Source organism: Canis lupus, chromosome 9 (assembly GCF_048164855.1).
Source record: "Canis lupus baileyi chromosome 9, mCanLup2.hap1, whole genome shotgun sequence".
Taxonomy (NCBI): domain Eukaryota; kingdom Metazoa; phylum Chordata; class Mammalia; order Carnivora; family Canidae; genus Canis; species Canis lupus.
This window is the reverse complement of record NC_132846.1, coordinates 5,600,879-5,617,942: the sequence shown is the minus strand read 5'-3', so window position 1 is coordinate 5,617,942 and position 17,064 is coordinate 5,600,879. Positions and strand designations below refer to the sequence as shown.

The 17,064-nt window shown below is 50.6% G+C and overlaps 2 protein-coding genes across 8 annotated transcripts; both read right to left on the bottom strand.

Annotated features, from left to right (window-relative positions):
• Positions 1 to 1,330: 1,330 nt before the first annotated feature.
• On the bottom strand, positions 1,331 to 2,852 carry FITM1 (fat storage inducing transmembrane protein 1). The gene is made up of 2 exons (XM_072837984.1): positions 2,347 to 2,852; positions 1,331 to 1,968 (listed from the first exon to the last, which is right to left on the bottom strand). The coding sequence occupies exons 1-2, from the start codon at positions 2,610 to 2,612 to the stop codon at positions 1,356 to 1,358; spliced, it is 879 nt and encodes a 292-aa protein (XP_072694085.1). The 5' UTR covers positions 2,613 to 2,852; the 3' UTR covers positions 1,331 to 1,355.
• A 2,934-nt stretch (positions 2,853 to 5,786) lies between these two features.
• On the bottom strand, positions 5,787 to 14,120 carry DCAF11 (DDB1 and CUL4 associated factor 11). 7 transcript variants are annotated; one of them, XM_072837977.1, is made up of 15 exons: positions 13,816 to 14,120; positions 12,960 to 13,334; positions 11,926 to 12,053; positions 11,575 to 11,702; positions 11,234 to 11,298; positions 10,824 to 10,924; positions 10,448 to 10,594; positions 10,186 to 10,240; positions 9,543 to 9,611; positions 9,124 to 9,181; positions 8,838 to 9,023; positions 8,241 to 8,394; positions 7,696 to 7,848; positions 6,745 to 6,851; positions 5,787 to 6,644 (listed from the first exon to the last, which is right to left on the bottom strand). In XM_072837977.1, exons 2-15 carry the CDS (start codon positions 13,112 to 13,114, stop codon positions 6,510 to 6,512), a joined length of 1,641 nt encoding a protein of 546 aa, XP_072694078.1. In that variant the 5' UTR covers positions 13,115 to 13,334; positions 13,816 to 14,120; the 3' UTR covers positions 5,787 to 6,509. The 7 variants fall into 7 exon arrangements, with proteins under 7 accessions (XP_072694078.1, XP_072694082.1, XP_072694080.1 ...); XM_072837981.1 differs by having other exon boundaries at positions 12,983 to 13,334; positions 13,463 to 13,969; XM_072837979.1 differs by having other exon boundaries at positions 12,960 to 13,166; positions 13,816 to 13,958.
• Between the last annotated feature and the right edge of the window lie 2,944 nt (positions 14,121 to 17,064).

The following is a 17,064-nucleotide window of genomic DNA, read 5'->3' as shown; positions in this document are numbered from 1 at the left end:
GATAACTTTTTTTTTTTAATTTTTATTTATTTATGATAGTCACAGAGAGAGAGAGAGGCAGAGACACAGGCAGAGGGAGAAGCAGGCTCCATGCAGGGAGCCCGACGTGGGACTCGATCCCGGGTCTCCAGGATCGCGCCCTGGGCCAAAGGCAGGCGCCAAACCGCTGCGCCACCAGGGATCCCCAGGGTTAGGTTCTAATAAAACTGTCTATGGACCTTGGAATTTTAATTCTGTGTAATCTTCACATACCATAAAATATTATTCTTTGTTTTTTTCAATCATTAAAAATGTAAAAAACCTTTCTTAACTCTCAGGCCATACGAAGTCTGGCCACAGGAGGGCTGTAGTTGCTAGTCCTTGGTTTAGAACACAGATGATGGACCCATACCGCCTGGGTTTCTAATTCTGGCTTTAATATCTACTAGCTGTGAACAAGTCACTTAACCTCTGTGCCTCGGTTTTCACAACTGTACAATAGGAACACTACCAAACCCACCTAATAGTGTTGTTATGAGGACTAAATGTCTTGGTTTATTTGAAGAACTTGGAGACACTTAGAACTCTGCCTGACACATAGTAAGCACAAGAGAAGTGTGTGCTATTATTTGTGAGTTAATTATCTGCTTCCCCCGCTAGCCACTAAGCCCCCAAACAGCAGAAACCTTGTCTTTCTTATTCCTTTTTTTTTTTTAAGATTTTATTTATTTATTCATGATAGTCACAGAGAGAGAGAGAGAGAGAGAGAGAGAGAGAGAGGCAGAGACACAACACAGGCAGAGGGAGAAGCAGGCTCCATGCAGGGAGCCCAAGTGGGATTCGATCCCAGGTCTCCAGGATCACTCCCTGGGCCAAAGGCAGGCGCCAAACTGCTGCGCCACCCAGGGATCCCATCTTTCTTATTCCTAAGGCATGGGAATTATGCTTGACTCAAAAAATACCTGTTACGTGAATGTGCCCAGGCAGGCAGGCCCTTAAGGAAGGCGGAAGAGGGATTCAGTGGAGGAAGCAGAAAAACAATTCAACCAGGCTGGAGATGAAGCACCTGCTCTACGGGAGTGCTGCCCATATCCAAAGGGCACTTTTATCTGCTCTAGCATTGCCATTCCTTGACATCGGAGGCCCCCCAGAGAGGTTGAAGTCTGCAAGGACTGGGAGACTTGAAAGGATACCAGGAGGGATGGAGATCAAACATAAGGAAGGACATTTATGGTCACTAACAGCAAGGAATGACCGAGGAACTGAGACTGCCTGACTCCCTTCTTACCCTTCCCACCCTTTTTGAGCCCCCCAACCCCCCTCCCAACCAAATGATGAGCAGAGCCAGAGCTAGGCCTGATTTGCCTTTATTTCCTTCAGTTATGCTTGCGGCTGGAGTGGGGCCGAGGGAAGAGCCCGTGGCCCGGGCTCCCTGGAGACCAGGACTGATGATACCAGCTGCCATAGGTGAGGTACCAGGCAAAGGTGCCAACCGCGGCACCCACCACCTTGTGAGTGTACTGGTGGAAGTAGATGACGGTACAGAGCAGCAAGAAGTTCCAGAGGCCCAGCAGCAGCACGTTGAGCAGGAAGACAAGGCGAAGGGGGGCCCCGGCTGGCAGCCCATGGGCCAGATACTTGGCGAACACTGCGGCTTCCTCGGCCATGAGCAGGCAGCAGAAGGTGAGCAGGAAGGTGTGGGAGGAGACCGTGTAGCCCCGCCACTGGTGGCCAGCCGCCAGGCAGCTGCGGCGGTCTGGAAGCTCGTGGAGCAGCAGGCCCTGGGGCAGAGGCTCGAAGCAGGAGCCGGTCAGGTCCTCGATGAGCAGGAAGGCCCGGCCGGCCCCCCGCCACACCGCTGCCCCCACCACCAGCCGGCTCAGGTGCCGGGCAGTCACTGCCACACGCCGAGTAGCCAGGAACACCACCAGCAACACGAAGCCCCCCAGGAAGGTACATGTCCAGCCCCATGCTGAATTCACAAACTTTCTGTGGGCACAGAAGAAGGGAGACTAGCTACTGAGACCCCTCCGCCCCAGCTTCCACGCCATCTGTGTTCCCACGCTGCTCCGTCCCCAGTCCTACACAGTATCACCCGTTGCTCCCCCCCTTCCTCCCCATCCACTTAAATTTTGTCGGCTCCTTAGAGGTCCATTCATCCTTCCCGGAGCCACATTTGCTCTTCAGCCCTGCTTCTGATTTCCCCTGTACCCCATGACTCTGTTCCCCTCCCCCCACCTCCCAATTTCTCCTCAACCACCTAGCCTATTTTTAGTGTCCAGACTGGCAGGAGGACAGAAACCTGGAGGTGGGAGCTGGGATCCCAGAGTGCAGGGAGCCGGCGCCCACAGCCTCCAGCGGACTCACATGTTGAAGAAGTTGCCATGGCTGGCGAAGATAGTCCGAGGGTTGACATGGAACTGCAGAAGGGGCCCAAAGATGACCACTGCTGCCAACCAGGCATGGTAGAGGCGCCGTAAGCAGGGGCTGCCCAGGAGGCGGGCGGCCTGTTCACTTCCAAAGTACAGCAAGGCAGAGGCCACCCAGAGCAGCACCTTGACCAGGCAGCCCAGCAATGCCCGGATTCGGGCCCCGGCCCCCAGCCCTGCCCCCACTGCCGGCCCCCGCTCCATGTTCCCTCCCTCCCCGCTAACCGCCTGCTCTGCTGGGCAGCTGAGGAGGGGCTGATGGGGCCCCCCCTGGACAAGGACAGGCAGTGACAGGTGTGGCAGACACAGGGCAGAGCCCTGTTGGCAGCTGGCAGGCGGGGGAGAGGGGCGGGGGGCAGAAGGGGCCAGGGTGGAGGGCTGCCACGTCAGCAGGGTCCTAGCTTTGGATGTGTGTCCTGACAGTGGCCTGTGTCCTTTCCTGTTAGCCCTGTGTCCCCACTCCAACCATGTTCTGGTTCATGTCAGAGGGCCAGGCCTGCTGTTCGCTGTCCTGTCCACAGCCTTCCTGGGTCTCCCTGTCTGTTTGGTCAGCTGGTCACTCCCACCCCACCCCACCCTTACCATGTTTGCTCCGCAGGGAAATCAGGGGTCCTGAAGATTCAAACTAACCAGACCTTGGAAATTATTAAAAAAAAAAAATCTGTGTCTGCCTCATCATCAGTGTGATCCGGCTCCTCTCCTGAATTCTGAGTGCAAGAGCCTGCCACTGCAGGATGCACAAGGTGGCCGTGCACGGTACTGCGTCCAGCTCAGGCTGGGGAGGCACATCGGCAGGGGTATCCACTTAGGTGCACCGGACCCTAGGGCCTTGACCTAGCCCCAGGCCCTGTCTGGTGTGAAGGGCTCTGAGGGGCTAGTTTGGCCCTATGCAAACCATGGTGGTTATGCAATGCACAAGCCATCAGATCTAAGATGGGATCACTCTTTGGTATGTTTATTATGACAGCCAACAGATGAAGCTCAAGTGTCCTGTGGAAGGTGTACTGTATGAGAGATGGTGGTGGCCCAGGTTGGACTTTCAGAACCCCAAAGATTAGGCTTACTGCCACATGATGGGGATTGGGGTGGGGGAAACCCTACAAGGGAAATCCCCAGCTTGGAGCCCATCAAAACCTTAGGTGTGTCCTCCAACTGGTTACCCTGGGTCCTGAGCCCTACATTGGCCTCCCAGCCTGACCCCTGGGGCTAGAGCCACAAGGCAGAGAGCGACCTACCCAAGGGATGTCCCTGTCATTCAGTAACTGAGATCCCTTTTTGCTATCCTTCCTCATTCCTCAGAATTGGGGATTTCAGAGCACAGTAGAGGCTCACAAAGTAGTGAAAGGAATGAGCAAGCAAGTACCCGAATCCTGAACTGTGTGACTTTGGGAAAATCAACTAACCCTCCTTGGTCCTCAGTGCCCAGATCCATAAATGGATCAAGATGGATTAATCAGATTCCATCTAGATCCTAAAGCCTAAACCTCAACATAGTCCCTGTTTATGGACCCTAATAGGAAGACCTAAAGAACCCCTCACATATTTTTAAGTTGACAAAAAATTTTTCATTGTAATTTTAAATAGTTGCACAAGACATAATTTCCAATTCTATTTATCTATCAATCAATCAATCAATCAATCATCTTTCCATTCATTCTTTTAAATATACCCAATGGAAGCTAATACAGTGATTATATATCTTACCACTAACCATTTTAAAAAAGTGACAAAATCTTAATAGTCAGAAATTATATTTCTACTAGACTTCCCCCACAGAATCTATCTGAATGTTTTTATGCCTGGGTCTTTTATTGATCACACTTCTCTGCCAAAAAAACAATATATATAATTTGAAACTTAATTGTTTTAAAAAAAGATTTACCCGTTTATTTTAGAGAGAGAGCCAGCACACAAGCAGGGCGAGGGGCAGAGGGAAAGGGAGAAAATCCCAAGCAGACTCCCTGGGAGCTCAGAATCTGAGCTGAAGTCTAGAGTTGGCCTGCTTAATCAACTGAGCCACCCAGGTGCCACTAAAACTTAATTTTTATTTTTTTATTTTTTTATTTTTATTTTTTTTTTATTTTTTTTAAGTTTTTTTTTTATTTATTTATGATAGTCACACAGAGAGAAAGAGAGAGAGAGAGAGAGAGGCAGAGACACAGGCAGAGGGAGAAGCAGGCTCCATGCACCGGGAGCCCGACGTGGGATTCGATCCCGAGTCTCCAGGATCGCGCCCTGGGCCAAAGGCAGGCGCCAAACCGCTGCGCCACCCAGGGATCCCTAAAACTTAATTTTTAAATATTTCCTGTGATCATAAGGCTCTAGAAGTTAAAACATTTTTCCTCTGGATATAGTTCTCATAATACATGTTAGTAGTACAAAATGTGTAATTAGTGTAGCAAAGATTTTACACATTGTGATAATTAATAATAAACTAAAATTGTATTGGAAATGCATCTCTTAATGAGAATGGATGGTCCTTGGGGCCTTGATTAAAGGCTTTGAGGATACTAATAATTTTAATTTGCTTCTAATTTTAGTGCGCTGGAGGTAATACTAAGGTTCTGGGTGAGATGGATGGCATCCCTGGGTTAAAGTGGCAGAAGGGGAATGAAGTGGGCCAGTGGCGAGGGAGACTGGGATGGCAGTTTCACATGAGGCAGAGCAGTCAGAGGAAAGAGAACACATGGATACTGGGCAGCTGGACAATCTATTCTTTTAAAACAACCTATTTAGCCATAAAAGAGGTATCCCTTTCACCCCTTGTTGTGTTTTTCAGAACCCCTGGAGGTGTGCACCCTGGTTTGGAAATTGCATTAGGGATAATGAAATGTCATGGGGACAGATGGATCAGAGCTGCATATGAATCCCAACCAAGTTCCCTACTGACCATACCATGGGCTTGCTCAGGGTCATGCTGCCTGACCTGTGCACACTGCCATTTGCACACTTTTACTAAAGGCTGGCTGTGAGGGTAGGTGAGGTCCCGAATGTGAAGCACCAGGTGAGGCCTGGCATCAAAACCCGTAGGTTCTCTCTGGCTCTGGGCTACTTCTTCTCATAGACCAGACTGGTACCAAGGCCAGCCCCAGAACAAAGCTGATGTGGGTGTTCCAGGCTCCAATCTAAGACGTGCTTACTTCTTGCTATCTTGATTTCTACTTGCTGGAAGTTTCTGAGTTCAGTGAGGAAGCTGTTGCAGAGTTCAGTTAACAAATGATTCTGGTATTTCTCTTCATCTTGGGGGCATCAAAGGGGTGTTTTTTTCCCCACAGAGAAACATATCTGAAGGCTCTGTTAAAACTACTTTCTTGAAGTCAGGGGATAAAAGGCCTCAGATAGGAAAAAGAAAGAGTGAGACAGAGACAGACACTGAGCCTGGTTCCCACAGAGAGAATTTATTGAGGGAGCCAAAGCCTTTATTGAGAGGACGAAGGAGTCCTCCTTCAACATCCCTCCTTGATACTGCTGGCTGCCAACATGATGGAACAGTCTGGGAAGGGAAGGCCTGCCCTGTGTGGGGCCACTGGGAGCCTCTCACACCACAGCCTGTCCCACCCTGAAGACCCAGACAGAGCAGGAGAAGACATAATTCCCACCCCAGCAGGGTGCTGAGGATGCCTTCCCCAAAAAGGCTAGAGCTCTAGCCTTCAGGATCTCTGGAAGAATGGCCAGGACGCCTGGCCTTCTGATTGGCCAGTCTAATCCTCAATATGAAGGACAGGGCAATAGGCCCGGCTGACAGCTCAGTTCAGACCTGACCTCAGGCATCTACTCTAGGAGCTAACACTTAACATCCAAACATGATTAAAAACACTCAGGACAGTTCTCCTGCTGACAAAGGGCACACCCCAGATAATGGCAGTCCTGCTGGACCCTGGCCAGAGATAGAGACCCTAGCCAACTGGGTGTGAGCATGTGAGGAGTCCACTCCGCCCCTTGGGGAGGATCTTCCAGGGCTCAGCTAGGGCCCCCAAACCTGGGCTTGTGTTTCCCCCATCCAATGCCAGTGAGTCCCCAAAGATCTCCCGGAAGGGAGAAAGGCAGGAAGAGGCAGAGAGCTTGTAAGAGGCTCTCCGTGTACGGGGCTGGAGATTAGAATTACTGGGGGGAGGAAAAGGCTGTAGAGGGGTGGGACACCGGGGCAGGGGCACTGGGGGGTTCCTCAGATTCTGGCATGTCGTCCTGGAAGTACTCAGCCTGGCGGTACTGCCACAGACGCAGGTTCCCGTCCCACTGCAGAGCAGAGGTGACAAGAGTCAGGAGATGCTGCCCCGCCTAGGTCCAAGTCCCAGACATGCACTGGTCCCTGCCCCCCAAACCCTTGTAACCTCACCGAACTGCTGACAATCTTTTCCTCAAACGGATGCCAACTGACGTCACGCACACAGGCCTTGTGGTTGGTCAGCTTCTTCACGATGCGGCCGCTGAGGAGGTCATACACTGTCCAGGGAAGGCCGGAGTGGAGAGGGGCTGCCAGAGTACCTTCCAAGCACCCCTCATAGTTCCTCATCTGCACTACTTACCTATCTCTTAGGCAACTTCCCTGCTTTCATAGGGGAGCAAAGCCCACACCAGAGGGTGCTCTAATTCCTCAGTTTCTTTTCCCTACCTTGGGCTGAGAGTATGGTCCAGCAGAGCTTGGGTATCTCTCCCTGACCCCTAGCTAAATGTCACAGGGTCTACACTAAGAAAACGCAACATGGTTCTAAAGCTCTTTACAGCAATTTTCCAAGAAACCCAGAAGACACAGAAGGCATAACCAAAGTGAACAATGGGCCATCTGCAGACATCTGAATTTGCTCTTCCCCATCTGGATGGAGGTGCATCATTCTCTCTTTCCCAGTGGGTCTCTATCCGAGTGCCTCCCTAAGTATGGCACTATCCTAGGCTCCTTATAAGCGGTGGGTGTGTCTGTGTGCCTTTCTGTACGCTCTTCTGGCTTTAGGGGCTGCACATCCTTTACTTGGAACTGCTGTCTTTTTGTCTCTGATCCCCCCTCCCCCACCTTTCATATGTAATCTCTTTAAAAAACAGAATTGCATATATTTCTGGCAATCTTTTATATTTACTGATTAGAATTCTATGTTCCCTTTCTTAATTTAGAATGCTGATGAATATAAGGTTCTCTATTTCTCTGTTTTAAGGCTGACCTGCTCCAGGCTAAATTACATTTCACTTGTAGTCACCACTGGGCTTTTTACGGTGGTCACTGGTGGTTACAGGTGAAATGCCAGAGAAACATTCTTGCCTTTCCCAAGGCCCCCTGTCCTGACACAATCCTTACCAACAACTTTGCCAGTAGAGCAGCCGCTGTAGATAAACTGCTGGCCCGTACTATGGATGGGGGAGAATCGGCAGCGGATGAGGGTGTGCAGCACCCCATGGCCCCGGTAGGTCATCAAGGAGCTGTCCCCTGGGAGCTTCAGTTTCCGCCAGGCTGGGTAGGGATGCACGGAGAGCCCGGAGATTAGGGAGTCTGGATCTTCCCTCACCCTTAGTCCTCGGCAACAATCGATACTCACAGATGACTGCCTTTTCAATCCCCAACTGATGGCTCTTTCCCCACCTAATATTCCCCCAGGTGGCTCTGCTGGTTGTGAAAACACTGAAATACTTTTGTATTAGTTGGTTCTGAGTGATCTCCAGCCTCTTGCCCCAACTCTCCGCACAGTTGGGCAAAGAATTAATGTGTGGCGAAGGGGATGGGGTTTCTCCAGGCCATAGTTAAATCCACTGTGCCCCTGTTAGGTCTTACCAGGGGCTAAGTATTGGAACTTCCACCCCTGACTCTCCACTCTCCAGGTGTCAGCTTCTACCTTCCACACTCACCTTTTTTGGGCACCTGCTGCCAGCGGTAGTCCCAGTTTTGCTGTGTGGCAGCCTGCCGTGAGGCCTCCATTCCTTCCCGACTAGAAAAGCGTCGGATATCCCAGAGCTTGATGGTCTGGTCTTTGGAGTTGGAGATGAGATAGCGGGCATCACCCTGGGAATCCCCAGATGGATAACAAGGCATCAGAGCTTGCGAATACTGGTGGTTGTGTCTGTCTAGCTCTTCTCCAGGTAAAGGGTAAGAATGCCAGTCCTTTGACTTAGCTTGCCTCTTGCTTCATCCAGGCCAGCTCACTGCTGGTTTTCTACCACAGAACCCACCCCCTGGCTTGGTTTTCCCTTCTTTGCCCCAGGCACTGGCTGGGCCTCCCATTCTATCCTGGATTAATGGTCTTCTTTCCTTCTACAAAAAGCCCTGCCCTGCTCAGGGCTGGTGAATACAGAAGGATCTCGTGTTTCTTGGCTTAAGCCCTTCCCTAAACTCCAGCTCTTGCAAACCTTAACTAATAAGGAGCTCGGTGAGTCCCTACACCAGGCCACTGTGACATGCTCCCGGACAACTGTAACCTGGATGTGCAGGTCTGCTTCACTGCCCACCTTACTGTCAATGAAGGTGATGCCATCCTGGTGCCCAGCCAGTGCGCCCACAGGTTTGGGGTCGTCCTCCCGCATGGTGCGTCGATCCCACACTTTGCAGATGGCATCGTCACCCCCAGAAAACAGGATCTGAGAGCTTATGTCAGCAAAGGCCACTGCATTCACATCATCCTCGTGGGACTCAATCTAGGGGATGAAGGAAGCCAGAATACCTAGGGCCTCTTGCTAGGTCTTCTAATAGGGCCAAGGACTGGGAGGCAGAGGCTCTAAGTCTCGAGAGCAATACCTGAAGGGTGCGCCGGTTCTGTTCTCGATCAAAGACATATAGGCAGCCGTCATTTGCCCTGAAAGGGAAGGGATGAAGAGGGTCCTGGGGCCAGAACCAAGAGAATCATTGTTATGTATGCTCTGGAGAGTCTCTCTTGCAGAGTCCTGCTGAAGGGAAAGCCCCAGTCTCTATACGCAGGAGGTGGGAGAAAAGTTAGCTATGTTTGCAAGGAGGTTTGAGACCTTTCATTTCATGCTGGGGAAATGGTGAGCAAGAGGTGAAGTAGCTCTGAAACGCTGACCTTGGAGAAAAACAGGCTGGCTGCTCTCCACAGCTGCCTGGATAGCTGTGTCCAGTAGTCTCTGAGACAGCAGAGCTGGCCTCTGGGAGTACTCCCCTCTCCCTGATCAAGGGCTGCATCCCCTACCGATACTCACCCTCCTAGCACTTCCCGTCCATCGGAGGAGACAGCAATGGAAAAGACAGCAAAGCGACGCTCATCTGGCCTAAAAAGAAGCAGAGAAGGAGCTGGGTGAAGTGGGCCTCCTTCAGCCTCTGTTAGTCTACACAGAATCTAATGAGGGGGGATCCCTGGGTGGCGCAGTGGTTTAGCGCCTGCCTTTGGCCCAGGGCGCGATCCTGGAGACCCGGGATCGAATCCCACATCAGGCTCCCGGTGCATGGAGCCTGCTTCTCCCTCTGCCTGTGTCTCTGCCTCTCTCTCTCTCTCTCTCTGTGACTATCATAAATAAATAAAAATTAAAAAAAAAATTAAAAAAAAAAAAAAAGAATCTAATGAGGGTTGCAAGGTGTACTTCTAAGGGGAAAAAAAAGTCCTGCCAATACGTCCCAGAATGTGAATTACCTCCATGAGAACCCTAAATAATCCTACAACCATCTATTTTACCCTGGTCCTCTGGCTGACAAGGATAGGTGCTTCCCTCCCAGGAATCCACACAGAGACACTTGCAACCAGTGTACTCTTCCCTCAAAGCAGGAGTTCCAGTTCAAGAGGTTTGCTCCTGGAGAGCCTTCCTTGAGAAGTTTCTGAAGAGTCTGCCCAAGGAGGGAAGCCAGTACCTTAGATCCAGGGCAGTGTGTGTGTCTCCCTCCCCGTAGATGTTGCAGATATGAACTAAGAGAGGCAAGAGAAACAAGAATCTTTCAGGGCTGGGGGAACTTGGGTGGAAGTGAAGTTAGGCAGGAGACGGAGCAAAGGGCAAGGATGTGAGACCCTGGGAGTGATTTTCCCGGGAGGAGGCATGGAGTCCTGGCACAGAGGACATGGACATTTGGAGAGGTCCAGAGCTGGAGAGCCAGTGGAAGTCTGGGGCATACTCACTGTAATCAGACCAGCTTGAGTATAGGAAGTGATTCCCATCAGGGGTGAAGGCCACATCTAGGACGCTCCAGCCTACATCCCGGGCCTTGATGCTCTTGAATTTATGAAAGCGGCCATACCGGCAGTCATACAGTCGGATCGTCTGGTCTGGGGAAGTAGGAATCAGGCAGAATTAGGGAACCCCCTCCTGGCATCCTCTCTAGATCTGACCTCTCTTCCTCTGTACATCTGTGGAATCTTCCCTTGATCATGGGAAACATGTTCTGGCCAAGCATCCCTAACCCAGGGAGTTCCTTGGGCCTGGGTCCTTCTAGCCTCAGTCAGAGGGTATGCTCCTTGTTCCAGGGCAGTTTGCAGGACCAGGGTCTGGTGGTACCTTGGCAAGCAGACATGAAGATCTGACCATCTTTGCTGTAGATGCCACAGAAAGCCTTCTGAGAGTAGGTGTCAGTGAAGCCCAGATCATTGGGCAAGAAGCTGGAAAGCAGAGGCAAAGTGAAGGTAAAGGGAGCTGAGGAAGAGGAACGTCCTGGTTAGCAGAATCCTAACAGTGAGTGTGAGTACAAGGGTGGACTTCCCTTTTGCCTTGGGGTACGATCCCTTTTCTTTCATTCATTCAATCATCCTCTTAATTTCTATACTCTTCCAGTTTGTTTACCCTCAAGCTTTGATCCCATTCAACCTAACTTTAATATCCCTGAGCATCCTCTAACACCTGCCTCTTCAAAGTTTAGGGGATAAAACCTATCTGGCTCTTAGAGTCTCTCCACCAAGCCCCATACTCACTGAGACATCATTCGAGACCGTTCTCCAAGGGAGAAGCTTCCCCGGTGGCAGAGGCCCCGTTCTCTCTAAAGGAAGGGATTGGGGAATATTGCTAGCAGAAACAGAGGGCCACTTCAGCCGCACCAACCCCCCTCCTCCAAAGATATTGCTCTTGCTGCAGAAATGGACACCACATACACAAGTATGTCCCACCAAACTCTGATGCAGGCTGGCTAAGAAGTCTCCAGCTCCAGCACTTCAGGATTCCTTAGAAGGTTTATTTCCCTCTTCTCTAGGGCAGGCAGGGCTCTGGCTACCTCAAAAGTCCTGTGGCCAGGCTGGTTGGAGGTGGAGAGGCCTACCTGGTGCAGCATCTGAGGAAAGGTGTGCTCCTGTGCTGCCCGCCTAAGCCCCAGCCGCCCTGTGGCCAATTCCACTTGCGTCTTGATCTCATTGCATTCCAGCTCCCGGGTGTCAGGGGTTGCATCCACTGTGAGTACCAAGGAGAAGTTCCATCCTAGGTCATCCAGTCCCAGGACTGTCCTCCAGCCCACTTGATGTGGCTGAATATACTGGGGTTACAAAGACTCCCTCATTCCCTGAATCATCCCATCTTCTTTCAATTTAACCTACTGTTCTTGCAAAAAAACAGAAAAAGGGTTTTCTAATGAAAGTCTTCAGATGTTAGTGTCTCAATCTGCCTTTCCTCTTACCAGGTGGGTTGTATCGGTCCCCAAGACGACCATCCCAAGCACTGTCATGCTCTTCCTCTGAGTCCGAGAGGGCCTGGATGAGTTGTAAATTTGCTGCACCTCCTCCCTGCACCAGCCTCACTTGGCCTCTGTGGAGAGATGCCCATGATAAAAGGGAGGATCTGTTCCCCAAACCAACCAAATTCAGAGTCAATGGCTACTCAGCTCTTAGATCACCTGCTACTCAAACCCTCGTACTGTCCCCATGTTGTAGTTTGAGGTTGACCAGACCTTGGCTGTTACTTTCAGTCTCCTATAAGATACAGTAGGAAATGAATCTTCGTGCTTACAGCAGGAGTAGAGAACCCCAACATTCCATGGAAGTTGACACACCTACTAAGTTGACTTCCTAAGGAGCTAAAAATTCTGAGAGCATTTCCTTCTGAGCCTCTGCCTGAGGAGTCCATCACAGAACACAGTATTCTGAAGGGATCCCCGAGCTTGTCTTCTTCCCCAAGGAGCCACAGCTAAGAAATGGAGCCAGTGGCACACCTTTCCAGTCAATTACTGGTGGTGGTCACTTTCCTCAAAGCATTCTTTCCTCAAGAACAGGGTAAGAGTTAGGTTAATTTAAACTTGTTTTTCAAGTAAATCCACATGGCCTCATATCACATGTCAGCAACTTCTCGAAAGTTCAACACCCACCTCCCCAGCTCTTCTCTTTACCCTTCACGTCACTCCTTTTCTATCATAGCAAGGTTTTTATTTTATTTTTCACTTACTTGGAAAATGGATTCCATTTGTGTAGTCTTAGCTAGAGAGGCTCCCCAACAGTCCCCTCAAACACAAAAGCAAGTCGTCTTCATGACCCTCCCTAATTAAAAACAACTCTTATTGGGTGTTGAGCTCAGTGCCTGAGTGTCCAGAAGGGAAGCTCAAACAGAACAGCTGGTCTGGGCTAATCTCACTTCCTATTCTTTGTAACCTCCCTGCCTGGAGTTGGGATCAAGGGACTGTGGTGATCCCTGGTGGGGACACATCAGAGGGTAAGTTACCTGCGGAGGAGATAGGCCAGTACCTGGGCCAGATCCACATCTTCATCCTCCTCTTCCTCTTCCTCGCTCCGACGCAGGCTAGCACCTCTTCGGGGCAAGCCCTCGGAGGGGTCTCCGGACCCAGTTCCTGCACTGCTGCTATTCCGTGATCCCATCTTCTGATCACAGCATCATTAGGTCCTGTGCAGGGACTCCTCCTGTCACCTCCTTAGGTTCGGTGAAAGCAAAGCCTGCTCTAGAAACACCAGGGTTCTCCCGAGATAGAACGGTAGCTATCTCTAGGAGGGCGACCCTTCCTAGGGATTGAAATCTGTAGGACAGATTCTCTGTAGCCTGTGACAACTCCCAAGGCTTCAGGAACACAAACCCCCAATTCTGTGAAGCAAAAAAAAAAAAAAAAAAAAAAAAAAAAAAAATCAGAGAGTGAAGCCTAGGGCGCTACCCTAGCTCACCAATGAGAATCCTTTGAAGAGGAATTTCTCAGTTTTCTACCTCAAACTCACCTATCAAAGTCCCTGGAGGGGTGGGTGAATTCCCAGGTAACCTCTTTGGCCGACCAATCAAAACCCCTCGCGGAAGAAAGCGCCTCATTAGCTTATCTTATCTAACCAATCAAAAGCCTTAGGGCTCTGAGACCCCCCGACGCCCCCCTTAGGAACCAATCAGAGCGCTCCGTTGCAAAAGCCGGCAGCATCGACAACCAATAAGGTTCGAATTCGACTTAACACCCCCTCCTTTCTCGCCTCACGCCCACGTGGTGTGCCGGGGGTGTGTACGCCAAGTGGGGGAGGCAGGGAGGAAGCCGAGAAGCCCCTCCCACTGGAGCCGGGTTCCTGCCCCGCGCGAGACCACCCACCAGCCAGGAGCGGTCGCAGGACCCGCAGCGGCTCGAGGCCTTGTTTACACCGACTGAGGCCGCAGCCCGGCCAACCGCTCTCCGTCACGCGCCTCCTTCGTCACGCATCTCCCGGCTGCCCGGCCGGCGGCTGCACACGTCACGCGTCGCCCCTGTCGGCCCCGCCCCCTTGGCCCGCTAACTGGACGGCGGAGCGCGGCGACTGCTGGATGGGCGGGAGAAAGTGGGCGAGCGCTGCGGGGGGGGAGGAGAGCGCGCCACCGAGGAGGGCGGTCGCTCGGGGTTGGGAGGAGTAAGTGGGGAACGGCTGCTTCCTGAGAGACGGCGGAACTACGCTTAACGGGTGACGGGCGGGGCTTAAGAAGTCGGTGCTTCGCTACCTGGAGGTGTCTTTAGCGAAAGATACAATTTGCTGTCGGCCCCTGACGTTCTTTTGGCTTCACAATTTCCAGGCGATCTCTCAGGGCCTCCCTTTCTCCTCACTCGCCGCCCCCACCCCGGCTTCAGCCTTCCTTTTTTTTGTTGGCTGCAGCTTCATTCGGCTTTGCTCTAAGGGGTGGCCAGTGCCTTTGGGGTGTGCTTACGTCACAGAGGGAGATCCGGGCCTCCATACCCTCTCTTCCGGGATCCGGGAGCCTTGTTTTGTGGGGACCGCCCTTTCTAGACCAGCCCTTAGCTGCTTTGGCCACTTTTTAGACGATCCCTGGCTTTTCTCCGCGGTCTTTGCAGACGCTCCCTAATACTAGCCAGGGTCTCTAGGGGCCTTTCCGGTTCAGTCTGTTTCCCTCAGACTCTCCTCGGCTCTCCGGGATTTGCAGACCTTCCCTAGATCGTCGGTCTTCGGCTGGCCTCCCGGCCCGGGCGCCTAGTCCGGGGAGTGCCTGAGAGCCGCCTCCTTGCCCTCCTCTGGGTTGATGAGTAACCCACTGAGCCCAAGGCCCGGACGTGCCACGTCTCGGGATCCTCTCCCAGGCAGGAGGTCGAGTGACCTCGCGGCGCCGAGTGCAAAGGCCCTGGTTCCTAGCTGCACGGCAGTCCGCATTCTCTGGGAAGTGTTGCGAGCTCACCTAGGGCCTCCCCGAGTTCAGGGATGGGTGCGAGGGCTCTTAGCTGCCCCTGGGCCCCCCTGCCTCTCAGTGTCCCTAGGAGGGCGAGGGTGTGGTCAGACCCGGGCGCTTCTTGGCCTCCAGACAGGTAGAGCCGAGCTTATCATCTCTGATCACTAGAGCGGCCACATACGGGCGTGCGATCGGTACTGGGCTCTACGCTTCCAAGGGCCCCGTGCTTGGTTTAATGTCCTGCTATCGCCGTCTTATTCTTAATTTAAAAAGTTTTTTTTTTTTTTAAGATTTTATTTACTCATGAGAGAGAGGCAAAGAGGCAGAGACACAGGCAGAGGGAGAAGCAGGCTCCATGCAGGGAGCCCGATGTGGGACTCGATCAGAGACCCCAAGATCACGCCCTGAGCCCAGGGCAGACGCTTAACCCCAGAGCCACCAGGTGTCCCAAATTCTTAATTTTTTTTTTTTATTTTTAAAAAATTTACTTATGATAGTCACACAGAGAGAGAGAGAGAGAGGCAGAGACACAGGCAGAGGGAGAAGCAGGCTCCATGCAGGGAGCCCGGCGTGCGCCCTGGGCCAAAGGCAGGCAGGCGCTAAACCGCTGCGCCACCCAGGGATCCCACCAAATTCTTAATTTTTGAACAAGCACTCCGCATTTTCATCTTGCTCTGGGCTCTACGGGTTATGTATGTAGTCGGTTCTGCCCGTTACCCACCTCTCATTGTCAGGTAACTTACTATTAGTTTCCCTGTGACATTTACTGAGGCCTTAGGATTCTGTGGTTTCTGGGTTATCCGGACTGGAAAATCTGAAATCATTAAAACACACACACCTCACAAAAACTTGTATGCCATGGGAAATTGTGCAAGTTTCACTGGTAGGTTTTTTGTTTTTGTTTTTTTAAAGGTGGTGGTCAGTTCCTCTGGTGACATGTTGTGATGGACGCAAAAATAATATGGTTTCAATTCCCCATTCAAGAGGTCTAGGGGTATCTGGGTGGCTCAGTGGTTGTTGGCTCAGAGAATGATCGTGAGGTCTTGGGATCGAATCCTGCATCAGGCTCACCATAGGGAGCCTGCTCCTTTTTTTTTTTTAATAAATTAATTTTTTATTGGTGTTCAATTTACCAACATACAGAATAACACCCAGTGCTCATCCCGTCAAGTGTCCCCCTCAGTGCCCGTCACCCATTCACCCCCACCCCCCGCCCTCCTCCCCTTCCACCACCCCTAGTTCGTTTCCCAGAGTTAGGAGTCTTTATGTTCTGTCTCCCTTTCTGATATTTCCCACACATTTCTTCAGGGAGCCTGCTTCTCCCTCTGCCTATGTCTCTGCCTCTCTCTCTGTATCTCTCATGAATAAATAAATAAAATCTAAAAAAAAATCTAAAATATTCAGATTCATTATATCATTAAACAAATAATAAAACGGGGAAGGCCTTGCATGAATTAATGACAAAGGTGTAGCATGAACAAAGCATCAGGATTAATGTTTTGAGCACTTTTGAATTCCACAAAAAAGAAACAAAAACTTGTTACACTCATCTTCTAAATAATGCATTTCTTGATTACCTCTTCCCTAGCCTCCGCCTCTCCTTACAAACTCAGTTTAAAACTGAAATAGAAATTCAGACCTTTGAAATATAGAATTTGTATATTATTGAATAAAACATTAAAAGTCATATTTTTAAAAATCTGAAATTTTATGACCAAAATGAGTTTTAACATGAAGATAATGCTAAAGAATATAGGATTTTATCTCGGATCCATACAGATTGATTTCTGTATGTAAAAGATTTTTAAGCTTTTGAACTTGTCACCTGGGGATGCCTGTGTGGCTCAGCGGTTGGGTGTCTGCCTTTGACTCAGGGCGTGATCCCGGAGTTCCAGGATTGAGTCCCACATCGGGCTCCCTGCGTGGAGCCTGCTTCTCTCTCTCTCTGTGATTCTCATAAATGGATAAATAAAATCTTAAAAACAAACAAACAAACAAAAAACTTGTCACCTGTGACTTATATACTTTTTAAATATATGAGCATTTATATCTTAGAATATACTACATGTCCATTGAAAGAAAATAGCATTTCTTTTAAGATAATTATAATTTTAAAAATAATTATAATTAAGTCATTCTAAGAAACTCTATTGGCCTTCTCTGTCATGATTTTGAAATTTAGCACTTTGCT